Below are 18,219 nucleotides of genomic sequence, written 5' to 3' on the forward strand. Positions count from 1 at the left end.
CACACTAATGTTTCAGATCATCAAACGTATTTAAATATTAGTCAAAGATAACACAAGTAAACACATCATGCAGTTTTTAAATGAAGGTTTTTATTATTAAGGGAAAACAAAATCCAAAACTACATGGCCCTGTGTGAAAGAGTGTTTGCTCCCCCCCGTTAAAACATAACTTAACTGGTTTATCACACTTGAGTTCAATTCCTCTAGCCACACCCAGGCCTGATTACTGCCACACCTGTTCGCAATCAAGAAATCACTTAAATAGAACCTGCCTGACAAAGTGAAGTAGACCAAAAGATCCTCAAAGGCTAGATATCATGCTGAGATCCATAGAAATTCAAAAACAAATGAGAAAGAAAGTAATTGAGCTCTATCAGTCTGGAAAAGGTTATAAAGCCATTTCTAAAGCTTTGTGACTGCAGCGAACCACAGTGAGAGCCATTATCTACAAATGGCAAAAACATGGAACAGTGGAGAACCTTCCCAGGAGTGGCCGGCCGACCAAAATTACCCCAAGAGTGCAGCGACGACTCATCCCAGAGGTCACAAAAGACCCCACAATGTCCAAAGAACTGCAGGCCTCACTTGCCTCAGTTAAGGTCACTGTTCAAAAACAACATAAAGGCTCATCTCAGTTTTGCCAGAAAACATCTTGATGATCCCCAAGACTTTTGGGAAAATACTCTGTGGACTGACAAGACAAAAGTTGAACTTTTTGAAAGGTGTGTGTCCCATTACGTCTGGCGTAAAGTAACAACGCATTTCAGAAAAAGAACATCATACCAACAGTAAAATATGGTGGTGGTAGTGTGACGGTCTGGGGCTGTTTTGCTACTTCAGGACCTGGAAGACTTGCTGTGATAAATGGAACCATGAATATGCTGTCTACCAAAAAATCCTGAAGGAGAATGCCCGGCCATCTATTCGTGACCTCAAGCTGAAGGGTTCTGCAGCAGGACAATGATCCAAAACACGCCAGCAAGTCCACCTCTGAATGGCTGAAGAAAAACAAAATGAAGACTTTGGAGTGGCCTAGTCAAAGTCCTGACCTGAATCCGACTGACATGCTGTGGCACCTCCAACCACCTTAAAAAGGTGGTTCATGCTGGAAAACCCTCCAATGTGGATGAATTACAATTCTGCAAAGATGAGTGGGCCAAAATTCCTCCACAGCGCTGTAACAGACTCACTGCAAGTTACTGCAAACGCTTGATTGCTGTTGTTGCTGCCAAGGGTGGCCCAACCAGATATTAGGTTTTGGGGGGCAAACACTTTTTCACACAAGGCCATGTAGTTTTGGATTTTGTTCTCCCTTAATAATAAAAACCTTCATTTAAAAACTGCATGATGTGTTTATTTATCCTTGACTAATATTTAAAGTTGTTTGATCTGAAACATTATTGTGACAAACATACAAAAAAAAAATAAGACTCAGGAAGGGGGCCAACACTTTTTCACACCACTGTATATTCTATGACGGTGTCTGTGTGTGACCCGGGAAAGCGTTTGTGGAAAAAGCGTTGTGCGTATTTCTTGGACCAACTGATTCGCCGTACCGTGATGTCACCGCTATCTATTTTTTTATATTTTGGCGGTTTTTTCCAAATACGTTCGTTACGAGCGGACTTTGAATGTTTGATTAATTTTGCAAACATTAGTTTTCCACCTACGAAACATGGATCGGTAAGTCTTATATTCGTTATAAAATAACGTAGCGTTATTTGATATCGTTAAAAATAGCCCACAGTCAAAGTTTTGATTGTACTTGGTTCAAAATATTGCCAGACGGTCTCCACACTGTTTACATTAGTTAACGTTAGCTAAACTTACCAGTGTCATTAACCGTAGTAGTTACGGTTAGAACACCATGGTTAAGTAGTTAGCTATAGTAGCTTAACCTTGTTTGTTAACAAGGACTTTTGAATTTAGCTAACGTATAAGATGGGTTCTGTGTAGCTGACGTAACTAAGATGAACTACATTAAGCTACTGCAGTACCTTTAGATACAACTATTTAAGATAGCTTACGTTAACAAGCTTTGTCTATGGCTAACGGTAATGACTGTAAAAATGTAGCCCACGTTATCGCACCAGCATGTAGCTACTTTAATGCAGTTTCTGCGACTTTATGAAACAGCAGAACAACGTTAATAAACTGAACTTTGTTTTTTTTGTCCAGTGGAAGGAGTGGGAGGATGAGTCGAGCCACGGGCAGCAGACTATCGGAGCTGCCTTTGCGAGTGCAAGACACCAACAGGACGAGCATGGCATACACAACACCCCAGAGGTTGATTTAAAATAACATGCAATGCGTTGGGACATCACAGATAGCAACATTCTTCTTACTTAGCGTTATACTGTATAATCATGTTGGTTTTTATAACATGGGCAAACATCAACTCAAATTGTTATAACCCCAAAATGCTCAGTTTTCTTTCAGATTTAGGAAAGGTAGCACGGTCTCACCTTAGAGAGCCTGGAACCATCAGATGTGTGGCGTTTTTGCTTGATAAATTATGTACTTTAACGACTAATATGTCAGCATATTCTGTTTATTTATTTTGACTAATCAGTTAGTCAACTTATTGTTTCAGTTCTAATTTATTATATGTATAACAACAAACGTCACCATAAACAGCAGGACAATACTTATTTGATTATGTTAGACTTATTTTTAGTGTAGTGTGATATGTAAAAACATTAATTGTAAACATGTGATGAGTCATTGAAGAAACAGACAAATTAATACCCTAACCCTAACCCTAAAATGTAAGTTAATAAGTGGGCCACGTGTTTGTTCATGTTTTTGTTTTTGTTTTTTTAAAACAGTAAACAGCCCTCATTTGGAAAGCTCAGCATAAGCAAACCGCAGTCTGTGACCTCTGAAAAGCGGACCAGCTTCTTCGGTGCCCGGTATGTGAAAAATGTTTTCAAAACAAAACCAGAATTAGAGTATTCTTTACAAATAAGTGTAAAAACAAAAAAACTGAACTATAAACATGTATGACTACGTTTTATTAAAATATGTCTGCAACTCTGATTCCAAGAAGTTGGGAGTGTGTACAATATACATAAAAACAGAATGCAACTCTCATAAACCCACATTTTATTCTCAATAGAACACAAAAAGTATATCACATGTTTAAACTAAGAAATTCTATCAGTAAAATTGTACTGGTACAATCTGTATCAGCAGGATTAAATAAAGTAGGTAATAAAATGTAGTCTTTACATCATGTTTTAGAAGGAAATGTGTTCTCATAAATATCCTGTGAATATGATCCCTGAGCAAGTAATATTGTGCCTCTGAAAACCAGCTGCTTTTTTAATGAATTTCCAAATTTTGAAGTATGGTTATAATGAAGTAATTCCTTTGATTCCCTTGGAAATTAACGATTTTGTTAATTGATATTTTGGTGGTATGTTAATACTTTACTGCAGGACTAGTGGAGCTAGCATGCCTCGCAACAGCTTCATGTCAAGGTTTGGAGGGCCTGAGAAGATCAAGGATGCCAGACCTCTGCATGATAAATCCTATGTTCAGCAGTGTATCAGACAGCTGCATGAGGTAAAACACTGCATTTATTTATAGTTTGTGTAATGTGTATGCATGCTAAACGGTTCGTCTGTTAAATCCCCTCCTGTGTATATGAAAATCTTTTATCTAGGCACCCCATAGTGGTGTTGCCCAAACCTTCACTTTGGTAGACACACTGCACATCTAATTTCTTTGAACATCTCTTTTGAAAACTCCAGGTGTTATAGAGCATCACTGTATGTCAGCATAATGTCAACATTTGCTATATCATGTTGTGTGATTTACTGATTTGTACTTTATGTTCAAAACCATATAATGTTATTGTTGTTGCCAGTATCTGACTGAGTGTGGAAGTGAAATCTACCTTGTTTGTATCTACGCTTATAGAAAAAATATAATATAGGTGTTGGTTCAGAGGTGGAAATGGATGTTCTGCCTACTGTGATATTCTCTCCTATATCATTCAAGTTTTTGACAGAGCAGGGTTACCCAGGCCCTTTGTCAGCCAAGACCCTCCAGTCTCCCTCTACCAAAGAGTTTGTTAAGATGTTTGAGTTCATCTACCGCCAGCTTGACCCATCCTTTGAGATGCCAAACTCCAAAGTTGAGGAGGAAGTTCCAGCTATCCTAAAAGCCCTGAGGTAAAAGGCTATTTTTTAATGTTAATAAATGTTGATTTGTTTTGTGATACATGTGGTGTTTGGTTTATTTCATTTAGTATTCCTACAATCTTGAGTGTGTATTTTTATCACACAAAGCACTTGGTATCCTATCTATGTGTATTTAAGAGGTAGATAAGTACCCATAAAAGTAACAGTTGAAGCTTGCTAAAATTATGTTGCAATATTCATAAAAACAAACATATAAAAACAGATGTCACAGAAAATAAAGTGCAATAGTAAGAAAATTTCAGTAAAAAGGCTACAGCGTACAACAGAACACTTCAAGCTTGTATGTGACAATACCTTAACATTTGTTGGGACTTGTGGACTCCTTTTGTTGTTTAACAAACATTGATTACTGTGTCTGTATCTATTTCTCTCCATATTTATGGTTATGATTAAGGTATCCATTTGTGCTCTCCAAGTGTTCAATGTATTCTGTTGGCGCTCCCCATACCTGGCCTCAGGCTCTGGGTGCTCTCATGTGGCTAATGGATAATGTCAAGGTGAGACACAAGCAACACTTTTTAAAAGCAATTACAGTGGACTGTTATCTAAATCCAGTTTGATTTGCATGGAATACAGAATGCAACCAATTGAACAATTGTTACAAATCTGTGTTTTGAAATGAAATTTGGTAAACAAATGTTTTACTTGTTTATGTGTGTGTCTGTATATCAGATTAGCTGGAGAATGAATAAAGAGGGGCTTCTGTTCAGGGACTTTTGTGAAGACAGTGACAATACCGAGGAAGACACTCAGTATAACAAGGTATTTAGGGTTTTTTTTTTTTTTTAAACCCTCTCCACTCAAAATTGATTTTTTTTTCCTTCTTGTTTTACCCCCATAAATATCTGCCCTCCACTACATTAACTAGTGTAAGTGCATAGTGGCCATGTTTTCACATTCCTCTGCTGAAGGAGGCAGGTGTCCATTAAGTGCACAGTTTTCAATGTAAACCTTGGATGATCTCTCTACATTTTACTTAATGACTATTTAACATTAGGTTATATGAGACATGTTTGGCCCCCTGTTAGTAGCCTAATACTAATGGTTACCTTACTATAATTTGTATGTACTTCGTTCTCGAGTAATATTAAAATTTGTTTGATCTGAATCATTTGTGTGACAAATATGCAAAAAAAAATAATAATAAATTCACCTCAGCTTCAACATCCGCCACATCACTATCCAACACAACTGCTGAAGTTGTCTGTATTATTTGGCAGATGGGGAAAAAAATCTTCCAGCTTCCTCTTCATTTTAGCATTCTTCAGAGATTTCTTGCTATCACAGGATGCACACAGTAATGGTGGTGAAAACAATATTATAGCCTTTCTTTCCATAGAAGCGCACGTCTGCACCACACAGATGAGCTTTCTCTACCGCTTTGCCAAATTGGTCGCACGATGACAATTACACATGCTACTAAGTATATTTTGGGGTCAACTTAATTTTGGTTGCACCTGGGACTAAAATAGTCCCAATTTCAAGCCCTGCATTTGTTGCTGGAATCAAGTACAAGGCATTGTTTGTGTATTCTTACTGATTTTGTAAATTACAAATACATGTTGTGTGTCATTTTTCATTTTCTCTCACTTTGCTGCTGTGCAGCTCTTCATGAGCTACACATCTGAGACCTACTGCAAGTTTATGCAGGGTGATGACACATTTGATGAGGAGGATGGAGCATTCCTCGCTAAACTGAGTAAGACCAGCATCTCTGTCAAATGAGTTGTTTTAAATAATTAGTTCCTGTGTATATCTGTTTTTATATTTTTAAATAGAAATAGGCATTCCATCAAAAATATAGATAAATCAACAGGAAGTGTGTGTCTTTACAGAGAAGATTTACAACGTTGATGAAGCTCTCCTGGCATCAGTGGAGATGAAGCACAAAATACTCAGCGATGAGGTTGAAAAACTGGAGAAGGAGAGCCAGACGGTCAGAGGACTTTTATATTAACGTGTACAGATTAGATTATGATTTTAACTATTAATATTTTCTGCACAAAGTGGAAAGAAATAGAAATGTTCATGATTATTTTTAAGGTGCAACGGTTTTGAAGTGTAGTGAAGAAATATTTTCAGCCTATAATAGTTTAACTCAGTTGTGCTGTTTTATGTCCATATTGTTCCTTCAGTAATATAAAATATCTTTAGTGTGAACAATAATAAATCAGAGAATTTTGTCTCCTCCTCCCCAGGACCGTCTAATGACCAAGAGGATGGATAAAATGAAGCTTCAGGCGCACCTGAAGAAACTCCAGGAATATCGTAATGAATTGATTTCATATAAAGCTGTTCAGGAGAACAAAGCCTCAGAGTTGGATGATGAGCTGCAGGCCAATGGTAAACATGTACAGTAAAAGTAACCATATCAGCCAGCCAGGTCGTTGGCAGAATAAACTGGACTGAGCATTTGATGATGCCTACATGCAAATATTCAGTCACAATGAAGACATCAATATGCATGTCACAGGAATTCAAACTTTCCAAGTTATTTATGTGCCTCTGCATGAACATACAAGGGATTTTAATTTTATGTGAACTGGACTTGTCTTGTCGGGGATCATTTCCCAGCATTTAAAAACATTTAAAGCCTTAAAGTTATATTTCTGACCAGAGCTTAGGACCTCATCTAATTTTATATACATCCTAATTCTCCATCTCTGTCAATTTTGCAGCAAGTCTTGTGGAATCTCTTAAACATGAACAGGATAAATTGCAGCACCTCCTGGAGAACCAGAAGTTTACTCCAGCTGATGTGGAGAGGATAAACAGGGAAAAGAAGGAACTCCAGCAGAACATTTCGAGTCTTGGCAAGTCTCTTGAAGATGCTGAACAGCACAAGTGGAATGAAGAGATTGCTCTGGCTAAAGTGAAAGAGAAGGTACTGCATACATAGACCCATTTGAAGTCCATGAATTATAAGAATTTCTCAAATATCCCCCACCCTCCCTTTTGTAAAATGGTGGTACTATATATCTTTTTGTGTGCTTACCTGGTTTATTGTCGATGTCGATGGGGAATAGCACATGTTTTTGATCCAGTGGCACATATTCTTATCTTTCTGTGTCTGTTCTCAATTCCAGGTGGATTTGAAGATAGTGGACTACCAGAAGCTGGCACGTAAACTGAAACTGATACCAATGTCTGCAGAGAATGCCTGTGGTCATGACTTTGAGATCAGAGTTCATGAATGTGGACCAGGCAGCATGGTTCAGCACAAAACACAGACTCAGGTACTGATCCAATGATCCAATTTACACAATTCTGGGTAAACTAATTTTCGATTTCAGTTCAGTACAAACAAGACTAGCTTCAGACATAAATCTTTTTATATTTTAATGTTCATTCTTGGGTTGTCCCAGTTCGATCTAAAAGATTAATTTCAGGGCTGATTGACGCATTTACCTCCTGATTTGTATCAGCTTTATTCAGTCCGATCCTTGGTTTTGCAGCGCAATGCAGTTCTGCATGGCAGAACTATTCAGTTGTCAAACATACACTGGATTGATGTGAATAATTTACATGAACAGTGCACTGTTTAAATATATTATTAAGGAAAATACGAGTATCAAATTGGGACATGGTGTATCTGCAAATGCTCAGTATTAAATGACTAGGACGGGGTCCGGGGAACAATCCTTGATTGGGACACACCCAGTTAACTCCACTGAGGGCCACTCAAGATGTGTTATTTTATTGTGCATTGCAGATGGTCTTGAGAAAGTTGATCAGTGATGTGGAGGAGGAGAACAATCGATTAGTCAACATGAATCTCAGTCTGGAGGGGTCTTGTGAACAGGTAACACCAAAAATACTGTAATAAGCGGCAAAACCCTCATTGTAGCCTGTCAGTAGTGTGCCATTTATTCTGGTTATGTGTGTTTGTGTCTTCTAGGTTAAATCTAACGTTTTGGACAAGTCCAATGATCTGAAGCAGCTGAGAGAGCAGATTCGCAAGCTGGACGAACGGCTGGACTCTAACATGCAGGTATTGTTGATATACTGCTTTACAATAGTAAAAATGCCGTTAGTATCTGTCTGTCTGCTAGTTGATTTACACACAATGGGTAAATTTTATTTATTAAACCCAATAAACATGTGATTTCTATAAGGCAAAAGAAGAGAGGGATACTATTTGAAAGTATCCAGTAATCAAATTTTATGGTTTTATTGGTAAAGATTTGCAGAGTAGCTTTGCTGAACTAAACAGAATGTTTCACCACAAAAATGCTTTTTTTTAAAAAAAAAAAAACTATTGTCTTAAATTCTTACATTTTATGCAGATGTTTTATATTGTTTATGAAGGCATTGGTTAAAAGAAAGGTTGTGAAATAACTGTTGAAAATGTTATAAAGTCAGCTATGTCAAACATAAAACCATTTAACAAACTATAGAGGCTTTTGCACTTGCACTACTCAGCTCAACTCGGTCAACTTTTTGGATTTTCCATTAAGGGACAGTACCTGGTAACAGGTACTTTTTTGGTTGCTGCTTGGCAGCGGTACCAAGCGAGCTGAACCAATACAAAAATGTGACGTCAACAGACTGGTGGTGAGGTGGTACTCAATCACAATAGAACTGACCAAAACCAAGTCGAGTAGCATTGAGCCAAATAGTGCTATAACTGTGTAATGGAAGAGGGGGCATATGACCTTCGAAGGTGGAAAGTGCTAAAATACATGAGCAAAAAGCTCTTTATAAACTACAGGACTTACCTCCATTTTCCACCCCAGTTTTTTAATTTTTATTGGCATTTTAAATACTGCAAATCCAGAGATTAACATTAAAAATGACAAAGCAAAGCAACAAATTGTGAAAGGAAAAAACAAAAAAACATCCTAATAGTTCCTATAGGTTTCCCAACTTTGGCTGGGCCCTCAAAACAAACTGTGTATAAAGGCAGTGTTACAGTGGACTTTGTCAGTACACTTTTTGGGCTACATAAACAGATTTGATTTGGATTTGGATTTATTTATGGAAATCAGAACTGGATTCCAGTTTAATAAAATTCCACCAAGCCCCATCTCTGCTTGTATGTTTGTGTCTGTATAGGAACTGGCCCGACAGGAACAGGAGTGGGCAAAAGAGGTTGAGTCAGTGGAAAACCATCATAAACTTCTGGAACAAAAAGTTAATCATGGTTACGATGAAGCTGTGCAAAAATTGAAGGCAGCTCAACAACAGTAAGTGACTACCAACTGCAAAAATCAAAATAATTTGGAAATGCTGTTTCAGTTTCAACTCTGGAGACTTATCCTTGGACTTTAAAGTTTTTTGCTTTAGAATCAAAGATGTATGCCCACTTTTTCCCAGGTACCACCTGGTGCTGCAGGAGACCAATGAAGAGAGGCGAACGGTAGCCAACAACCTGACATCTGTATTTACTACAGCTGCTAACCATTTGTCCCTCATAGAGGTAACATTCCTAAACCACTGTGCCTGTAGTATTGCAAGGAACTCTGTATTTCACAAAATGTACTTAGACTTGCAGGATATAGGCATCTCCTGTCTTTTCTACAACAGTACAAAATTTTAATAGTACTAGAAAGCCAAAAGTCTAATGTACTGTTAAATACATCAAACGTTTTTCATGCTTTCAAACTACAGATTTGTAATTCACTGGTTTAGATGTGTGCATAGCCATTATTAACTAACTATCTTAAAATGTATCATGAAGCTTAAATTGCTGCCACTTCTTGTTCACCTCTGGTTCTTGTGGTTGCTGTACTACAGATGGACCAGGAGGATCTGCTTAGCAGAGTTCAACGTGCTAAGTCTAAGACTCATGAAGAGGATGTGTCTGCTACGGAGCAGATGCAGGAAGCTTTGAAGATCTTGAAGCTCAAGGGAAACAGTTTTATAAGTGAGACAGGTGTCCAGTTCTGCTGGTGAAGGTAATTTCAGGGGCAATGGAAGTGTGTTAGAGATCCCCTTGTAATCTGTGTTTTGAAGCTAGTTTTGAAAATCTATCTATTATATACTTATATAAGCAAAACTTCAACAGTGTGTTTACTGTAACAATAATTGTAAATTCAAAATAGTGGCTGTAAGATGCAGGATTTTACAGGAGGTTTTGATGTCAGTTCTTCAGTATTAGCTCCAGATTCACGTAACAGGCGTGTTAATGTAAAGTCTTAATCTCACCTATCCACCACAACAATGGTATGTACATGTGTGGGAAACGGGGGCAGAGAGGAAGGGAAGTGATAAAGTCTCAATTCCATTCTCTCTTTGACTTTCTTTCTCCCAGCTCCCTGTCAAAACACCACTGTGTAGCTGCATTCTGGCTTCCATAGACCTACATTATGACTAGCTCTGGCATTTTGCATTCTGTTCCAGCAGCTAATTGCCTCCAGATTTAGAAGACAAATGAACTTCAGCTATGGCTGTGTGGCAAACATGCACAGAAATGATGCAACAGTTGTAATAAGATTCAGATTTGAACATCTTTTGTGTATTTCTTGCACAGGACAATTGTTGACATTTTGACTTAAGCGCGGTAATTAACAACAATAGCAGTTGAGGAAATAATACGTCCTTTTGGGGTTTAATATGTGCAACATTTGCTCTTTAGGAAGTGCTAATATGATCTGAATATGTTTTGTGCATGAGTCACAACAGCAGTCTTGGTTAAGATGACTTTATTCTCTCTACCGGAGAATTGGCAACATTTTCTTGTTTAACCTTATTTGAACTACAGAGAAGATCAGGATTAATGAACAGTTATATGTGCATCTCTCTTGATCTAGATGTTTTCGACATAACTCTTATCTTAATTGAGTTCTTCCATGTGGTCTTGATCTCAAGTCTAGTATTTTGTTAAAGCTTTGATGTGGTTTTCATGTTATTTGGTGTGTGTGTATAGGTCAAATTATTAAAAATAATAAAAATAACAGTTACTCCAAAGTCTTTGTACTCTAAGTCTTTGGGGGGCTTTGGGGGTGCATTACTAAATCTCTGAACCGTGCCTTCAGGAAAATTAAAATTTCAAACAGTTCTCAGTTTGCTCTGCAACAGTGATTAAATACTGTATCACACAGGCAGAGAGGAGGAAGATCCTGACACAGCTTTGACACTAAAAGGCTTTCAAATAAAAGCCGGACTAGACAGTCCCTTGATCCAAGGCGACATTCAAGGCCTCAGTGCTTAATTGCAGTTTCTCTGCCAGATTCCAGCGTCTTGTGTGAAGAGTGTACAGTTATGTTTGTGAGTGATGAATCCATTTCTGGTGTGGACACTGTTGAGAAACTGACATACGTGCATATTTAATTGAAATGGTATTCACACGGTACAGGAACAACAAGATCATTTGCGCAACCATCAAGTCACATATTTGTCAAAAAGTGCTCAATTATATGTTCCTTCCAGCTTGGCTTGAACAGAAGCTTCTCCATGAATTCAAAACTACTTAGGACCACATGTGCAAGTGGCCCACATCTGATCTGAAAAAATCTGATTTGGTTTGTTCTTGCATCCATAAAAGTCTGTGTGCGTGTGCGCAACAGCTTTCTGTGTGCTGCTAATGATTGCATGAGGCCTGTGCCACCTTCTTGTTATTGTTCCTTTCATGGCAGTGTGCTGTGTTGACACTATGGCAGCTTCCTGTGTGACTTCACTGCTTGTTGACAGTTTCCTGTGTGTTTAGCGTCAGTTTGAAGTGCTCTAATCAGGGTATCTTGTTGAATAATAGATTCAGTGAGTGACTGGTTTACCCACAGCAGGTTTTTTCCATTTCAGCTCACTCATAATTCAGCTAAGGCATGATACATAACAGTTTCCCAAATGTTATTGTTTAGTGTGAGGCCATATATCCACAGGGTGCACAGATCCACCTCAGATTTAGTTTGCAAGAAGGACAGAAAATATTTCTCATGGTTATGCCACAGTCACAGAGAGCTCCACAAAAAATGAAAACAGCTGGAAACCTACTTTGACTTTACCCACGGTTTTTCTCCATGGGATATAGTGTACACTGTGTGGTTTACCCTTATTATTTTAATACAGACAAATTACTCCAAAGTTTTTCTTTCACTTTGGCTTTATTGTCCCCAGAATAAAATGTATGTTGTAGTCAGATAAAAAAAATATCATGCCTTGTTGTTTGTAAACATTAAGATATACAAAATATAATTCTCAACTCATATTTGACAATCTAGATATTTTTATAATACAATTAGTACTGTAAAGTGTAGAATCCTAGATTTTAAGACATGTTATTGCTCTATTTGTACTCAAATAACTGGAAGAAAAACAAAACACTTTAGTTTATTACAGGTAAAAAGATTTTTGTTGTAGTTACAGTATATTTACTGTATATATATATATGAAAATGATCTCAATCTTCTCGTGCAACTCTAAGAGGGCAAAATATTGCATTTCTCAAAATGTCAGACTATAAAGTATGTTGTAATGCTGCTGTTCTGGTTTATAGTTTTTAAACACTTATATACAGTATAACTGCTCTGGTGCTATTGAGGTAAATGTCTTAGAGAGTGCAGGAAAACTGGATGAAAAATCCAGTAAAAATTCAAGTTATTAGCTCTATTTTTGGCCCATACCCAAAGTAGCCAGTGCTGGAGATTTAGATTTTTCCATCTGGAGCGCAGAGGAATTGTTTTTTTTTAGTCTGATACTGTTGTTTTGTGCACCTCTACAGTTAAAGTTTGGCAGAATTATTACATATGTCAATGTTTTTATTCCCTTTTCTGGTAATTTCTGTTAAAAGGTAACCTCTTCACAGTGCTTATAACTTGTCTGTATTGGGTCCTAGTTGGATGAAGTATGTGAATGAATTACAGGGCAACGAGATATCAAATTTCCAGCAGTTCTGTTTCCACTCACTTAAAGCCTTGGATGGGGGTTATTAAAGCACTGTGGAGGGTCATAAGAAGGTCATCCTGTACCATGAAAGGTTATAGAGGGGTTGTAAAGGAGCTGTGAGCCAGAAGTTTAAAATGTTTGCTCCCTGCTTGGGCTCTGTGTGTCAATTTCTGGCTTAGTAGGATCAATTTCAGGGTCCATTCACCTCAAGGGGGAAACAGATGTCTGCTATGGGCCTGTAAATATTTGCTTAGGTATTTCTGGGATCTTACTCACTAATGTTTGGGTTTGACCACGACCTAATAATTGCAGCACTTATTTTTTCCCAATTCATTTACATTCCAATTCACAGCTAAGGTGTGATTAGTTTCTTTACACCAGTACCTGATGTTTTTGTACACTGAGTATATGCATGTTTGAGTATACGCATTTTTTCAGTTTCTTTATCAGTTTCAAGTACTTCTATTTTATCTGCGTGTTCATCTGGAAATATAATCACAAAGTTGTGAGTTTGGATTTCGGTCGTGTTCTATGGGCATGTCACTTCTGCAGCATATCTTTCCTCTGGATTATATGAACATGCTCTCATTTTTATGGTGTTGATTTTTCTAAAAGGACAATGACAGGGCAAAACTGTTGCAGTGGTGGAATGATTGCTTACATGGATGGGAAGTCCATATTGTTTTAGCATCCTGATGAGTGGTAGATTTATGTATATACATATGGCTCGTGGTATGTCCATTTTTGGCACACTGCAGTGTTGTTCTTTCCATTCGGCTCAAGGTTAGAGTATGTGTGGTTTGTGTTAGAAGAGTATAGTACTTATGTGTATGTTTGTATTTGTGTGTGTTTGAATTTATATCTTTGTGTGGACCAGTTTGAGCATATTACTATGGATGTGAGGACATTTAGGGAAGTGGCATTCCTAACCCTTAAGTTAAGTCATGGGTAAGGCAAAGGTTGGGGTTAGGCATTTAGTTGTAATGGTTAGGGTCTGTGTGTGTGTGTGTGTGTGTGTTTGTTTGTCTGCATCTATTTTCCAGATGAAGACCAAAGGGACAAGTTTAGTAATAGGTTTATGAAACTGATAACTCACAGTAACACAGTAATTAAACATAGGAAATGAAACCTAAACAAGGCCACGTTACAGTTTTGTGTAGACAATGAAACAAGCAACGCAATAATTTATAATATATATATATATATATATTATATATATATACCCACCATTTTAATCATTTTCAGCAATCAATGTGAAGTTGTTGGTTGAGTTAGTTGAGTTAATGTAATAGCTAACAGAGACAGTAGCTTTAACTCACATGCTATTCTTCTATTATCTTTAGTCTGAAGAAACACAGATGTCTAAAGTCATAATGCCTAAATAAACAGATTGCTACCTAGAAATTGATGTACCTATGTTTTTTTTAACTGTATCTGCCCAGAGTATCTGTTTAAGACATTTCAATAACTTCTGAGGTGTCTTATTTATACTGTATATCTGCAGTTACAGATAGCCCTTGCTCCTTTGCATACCATCGAGGTGTTTATGGAGGAAATGAGAGGTTCCTCCTTTTTGCACAAGGGAATATACAGACATACATAAGTGCATGAGGATTTACATGCACAAACACAGGAGGCTGCAGACAGCCAGCCAAGTCCTGTCTTTATTATTATGTTACAGAGGGTAACAGAGAACAAGAAAAACAGAAGGATGATGGGCTGGAGCTTTTAATGGGTTAAGCTAAAAGACATCAAAATGCAGGAGACACAAGGAAGAGGGAAAGTCTGGGAGAGTATGTTGAGATGTGGGAGGTGGTGAAAGGGATAAAGGGAGGTCTGCTGTTTCCTCATGAGGAAATTGAGGTCTGGTTTGCCTCCTGTAGTCTTACATACACATACGCACACACATACACACCAGTCCTGTGTTTACTAAGGAGATTAAAGCAGTTCCACTCTGTACCTCAGAGTAGCAGCAGTGCCTCAGAGCCATATGTGTAAACGATGAGGAGAATGTACACTGATGTATTGACAATATATGCTACATACATTTAGTTTTTAAGAAAAGTCAGTAGCCATCAGTTGTAGTTTGTTGTCAAAGTAGTAGTGACAAAGTCTTTATAGTGCTGTTTTGAGGATTTTGACCAAACCACACTGGCTGATGCACGCTACAAATAAACTTAGCTTGTCTGTCTAACTTCTGTTTTCACAGGTTTTTATTAGGTCCTTGTAAGTGCTTTGGTCTTCTCCTTTGGTCCAAAGATGTGCAGGTCAGGTGAATCAGAATCGTTGAATTTCCCAAAGTTCTCATGTAAGAATATCCAATATGTGATCTGGCATTGTCTTGGTATAAGTTACATATACACAAAACTATTAAAAGTAGTTTCCACAGGCTCAGTTTGCTGTTTCAGGTGTTAAGAATTATTAAAGTGGTAAAATATATACAGTAAACCTCATTTAAAGCTGAAGTAAAATGCCCCTTGAGTCTGCCTCAACACTAAAATGTAGATTTACACTCGCTTTTATGAATACACATACACACATTGATGTACCACAGGTGTGAGTCAGAGGCAGAATACTGTAACACACATCCTCAGGTTTCAACTGAATATTTAACCATCTGAGCCAACACCTTTCACCCACCAACACGCAGGTGCTAGTGTTACATTCACACCCATTGCCATTTCCTCCTGCAGCACTAAAAGTCACGTCTTCAATATTGTGTCCTGTTTGTACTGAGAAGGATCAGGTTAACAGACATATATATTAAAAAAATTATTAAGGCATATTTTTCCAGGGCTGCAGAAATTCAGCACACTGTCTTAAGAAACTGTCTTAATAAAAACAGTGTTTTCTTACATTGTATCAATAATGTGGTTTAATAAAATGGTGTTGATTGTCCTCACTCTCCCTCTCACTGGCCATTGGATGAATCTGTGCTTACTCCATCTGCAGCTCAGACATTGATGACTGATTGCACATATCTCTGTCTGTGTGTGTGTCTGTGTGTGTGTGGTATTACTGGGAGCCTGCGACTGGTTTAGTGAGACACCAGTTGATGATGATCAGTGCAGATCAGCTCCATGTTAATCCACTCTGCATCTGCTTTGTGTTGCAGCCAATGTGATGACAGCGCAGTCGTCTTTCTTAAACTACACCACTGACTGTGGAGCAGGTCAGAGGGTTTGTTTCTTGAATGAATTACATAAATAGTACTGTTTTCTTTATCGGTCTATTTCAATACAGCAGAACTTTTCTATTTCCGTTCACGACCTTTAAGGAATTTCAGTTTTTGAGAATGTCTGATTAAAAGCCTACTTTACTTTGTATATAAGGAGATAACAGATCTTCTTTTGAGCTTAAACACAGGGTGACACAGCATCGGTATTGTCTTATATGTCTTGAATTGGGAGCTGTATTGTTTTCATCTGTGAAGCCTTTTCTTTCCCCTGTGGTTGTCTTTACAATTGATTTGTCATATATTTTGAGTCATACTGACAAAGCTTCTTGTGGTTTGAAAAATCTCTTGTTGAGGACCCCACAGCGCATTTGATATGACTACATTTATCATTTGTATCTTTTCTCACGCCATACGATACAATAGTGGCAGACAAGGCTTTGCCCACAGTGGTAAACAAGCTCACCACTGATTTTGATTGAATGATTAGCATTTGAGCAACAATAGACAACAATAGACAGCTTCTTGTAATGTAAATATTAAAACCATGATGCTCCTGCTGAAATTTCAAAGAAGCTGGCTATGCTCTTGAAAGTCAGTTGCAGTGTCAAGTATTGAGTCATAGGTTACCTTTGTTTTGTCAGCAGTCAGAGTCCAATTCTGTGGTTACATGTGTAAAATGTCTTGATAACGAAGATATAATGTGAGTAAAACATGAGCAGTCACATGAAATGTACTGGTAGATGTCATAGTACAAAAGATGCAGTTACATAATTCAACAAAATTCTTGTTATTTTTCCAGAAATAGTGCAGATTTCTCTGGATAAACTAAAAACAGAGTTCACTAAATACAATTTTCATTCAAACTCCAAAACATTGGCAAATAAATCCAAATGTATCTGTACGGCTAGACAGCTTCGCAGGTTAGACAGAAAACATATTAGTTTGTAATTTGGGCGAGCTGATCCTGTAACGTTCTTAACGTGTCAACATGTGCTGTATTTTGCACCTGTTTGAAGCACCATCCGCTTAACCGCGACACTTGTGTTGTATTACACTCCAGGGGAATATTATCCTTCATTACAAGCTCCTCTAACACCACTAACAAAAGAGGAGAAGACTCATCTGACTAATGACACCATCCTCTGACTGCCAGTTAGCGCTAATGATTTCGTTTGTTGTCCATGGCTGAACCTGACAAACATGTTATGTATATTTTCCACTGTGGGGACACTAATACTATGGTAATGTCTGTAAAATGCTTCACTGGCCTCAATGCAGCTCTTATGTGTTTGGTCAGGCTCGATGGCAGTTGGTTTCTTTTTTTTTTTTTTTTAATATTTACGTATGAGGCATTTTGGCTCTGTGTCTGGTTTAGTGGGTTGAAGATGCAGATGTAATGGCTGTGAAAAGTGGTAACTCATTGTCCACTGCATTTGTAAATTGACCAAAAAGAAGTGTAGTTGAAAATAAAATACAACTTGGCTGCAATTTGAACTTAAGATCCTTTTCATTTTATGAAAACGCTGATGTTGTGAATAACCAGTTTAGTTCCAAAGTTCACTGACTGCAGATTTTCACAGGCATAATGTCTCCATGGTGATTTGGTCAGTCGGAAAAAAAAAATAAGTTCATGAAGAGTCTTTGTGACTTCAAGTTTCTCTTTGTGAAATATCCCAGAGAATGAAAAAAACAAAAAGGGAACTTGGGAACCCCAGTTTTGCAGTGTAGTCTTTGGACCAGTCTGCAGTGGCTCACAGTTAAGGAGACAGGCAGTGAAATATGAGAGAGCAGAGGCTGGATCAGATATCAACCACACATTAATTAAGAAAGACACATCCTTTCTTCTTATGTTCTCTAACATTGTCTTCTTTGGATATTAGCCACATTTTAATCACACAGCTTTTTCATTATTCTTCCTCTCTCTTCAAATATATAGCCTCCTTTAGGTTTTCATTGCTCTATTCTCTGTGTTGTCAGAACTGTCTTTTGGCCTTCACTATAGGTACTATA

At 37.7% G+C, this 18,219-nt stretch overlaps 1 protein-coding gene across 1 annotated transcript; it reads left to right on the plus strand.

Annotated features, from left to right (window-relative positions):
* The first annotated feature begins 1,556 nt into the window (after window positions 1–1,556).
* Window positions 1,557–11,117, plus strand: ndc80 (NDC80 kinetochore complex component). The gene is made up of 17 exons (XM_026322597.1): window positions 1,557–1,683; window positions 2,179–2,286; window positions 2,829–2,912; window positions 3,441–3,567; window positions 4,006–4,178; window positions 4,603–4,705; window positions 4,881–4,970; window positions 5,814–5,907; window positions 6,044–6,144; window positions 6,407–6,551; window positions 6,887–7,092; window positions 7,295–7,444; window positions 7,921–8,010; window positions 8,107–8,199; window positions 9,264–9,394; window positions 9,525–9,627; window positions 9,945–11,117. Exons 1-17 carry the CDS (start codon window positions 1,676–1,678, stop codon window positions 10,101–10,103), a joined length of 1,965 nt encoding a protein of 654 aa, XP_026178382.1. The 5' UTR covers window positions 1,557–1,675; the 3' UTR covers window positions 10,104–11,117.
* The last annotated feature ends 7,102 nt before the right edge of the window (window positions 11,118–18,219 follow it).

Source organism: Mastacembelus armatus, chromosome 9 (genome assembly GCF_900324485.2).
Source record: "Mastacembelus armatus chromosome 9, fMasArm1.2, whole genome shotgun sequence".
Lineage (NCBI taxonomy): Eukaryota > Metazoa > Chordata > Actinopteri > Synbranchiformes > Mastacembelidae > Mastacembelus > Mastacembelus armatus.

What these genes read in the sequence shown, in the direction of transcription:
- ndc80 (XM_026322597.1), top strand. An exon ending in AGCATTCCTCGCTAAACTGA is followed by an intron (nt 5,908 to 6,043) that starts GTAAGACCAGCA and finishes GTGTCTTTACAG; the next exon opens with AGAAGATTTACAACGTTGAT. An exon ending in ACCATTTGTCCCTCATAGAG is followed by an intron (nt 9,628 to 9,944) that starts GTAACATTCCTA and finishes GCTGTACTACAG; the next exon opens with ATGGACCAGGAGGATCTGCT.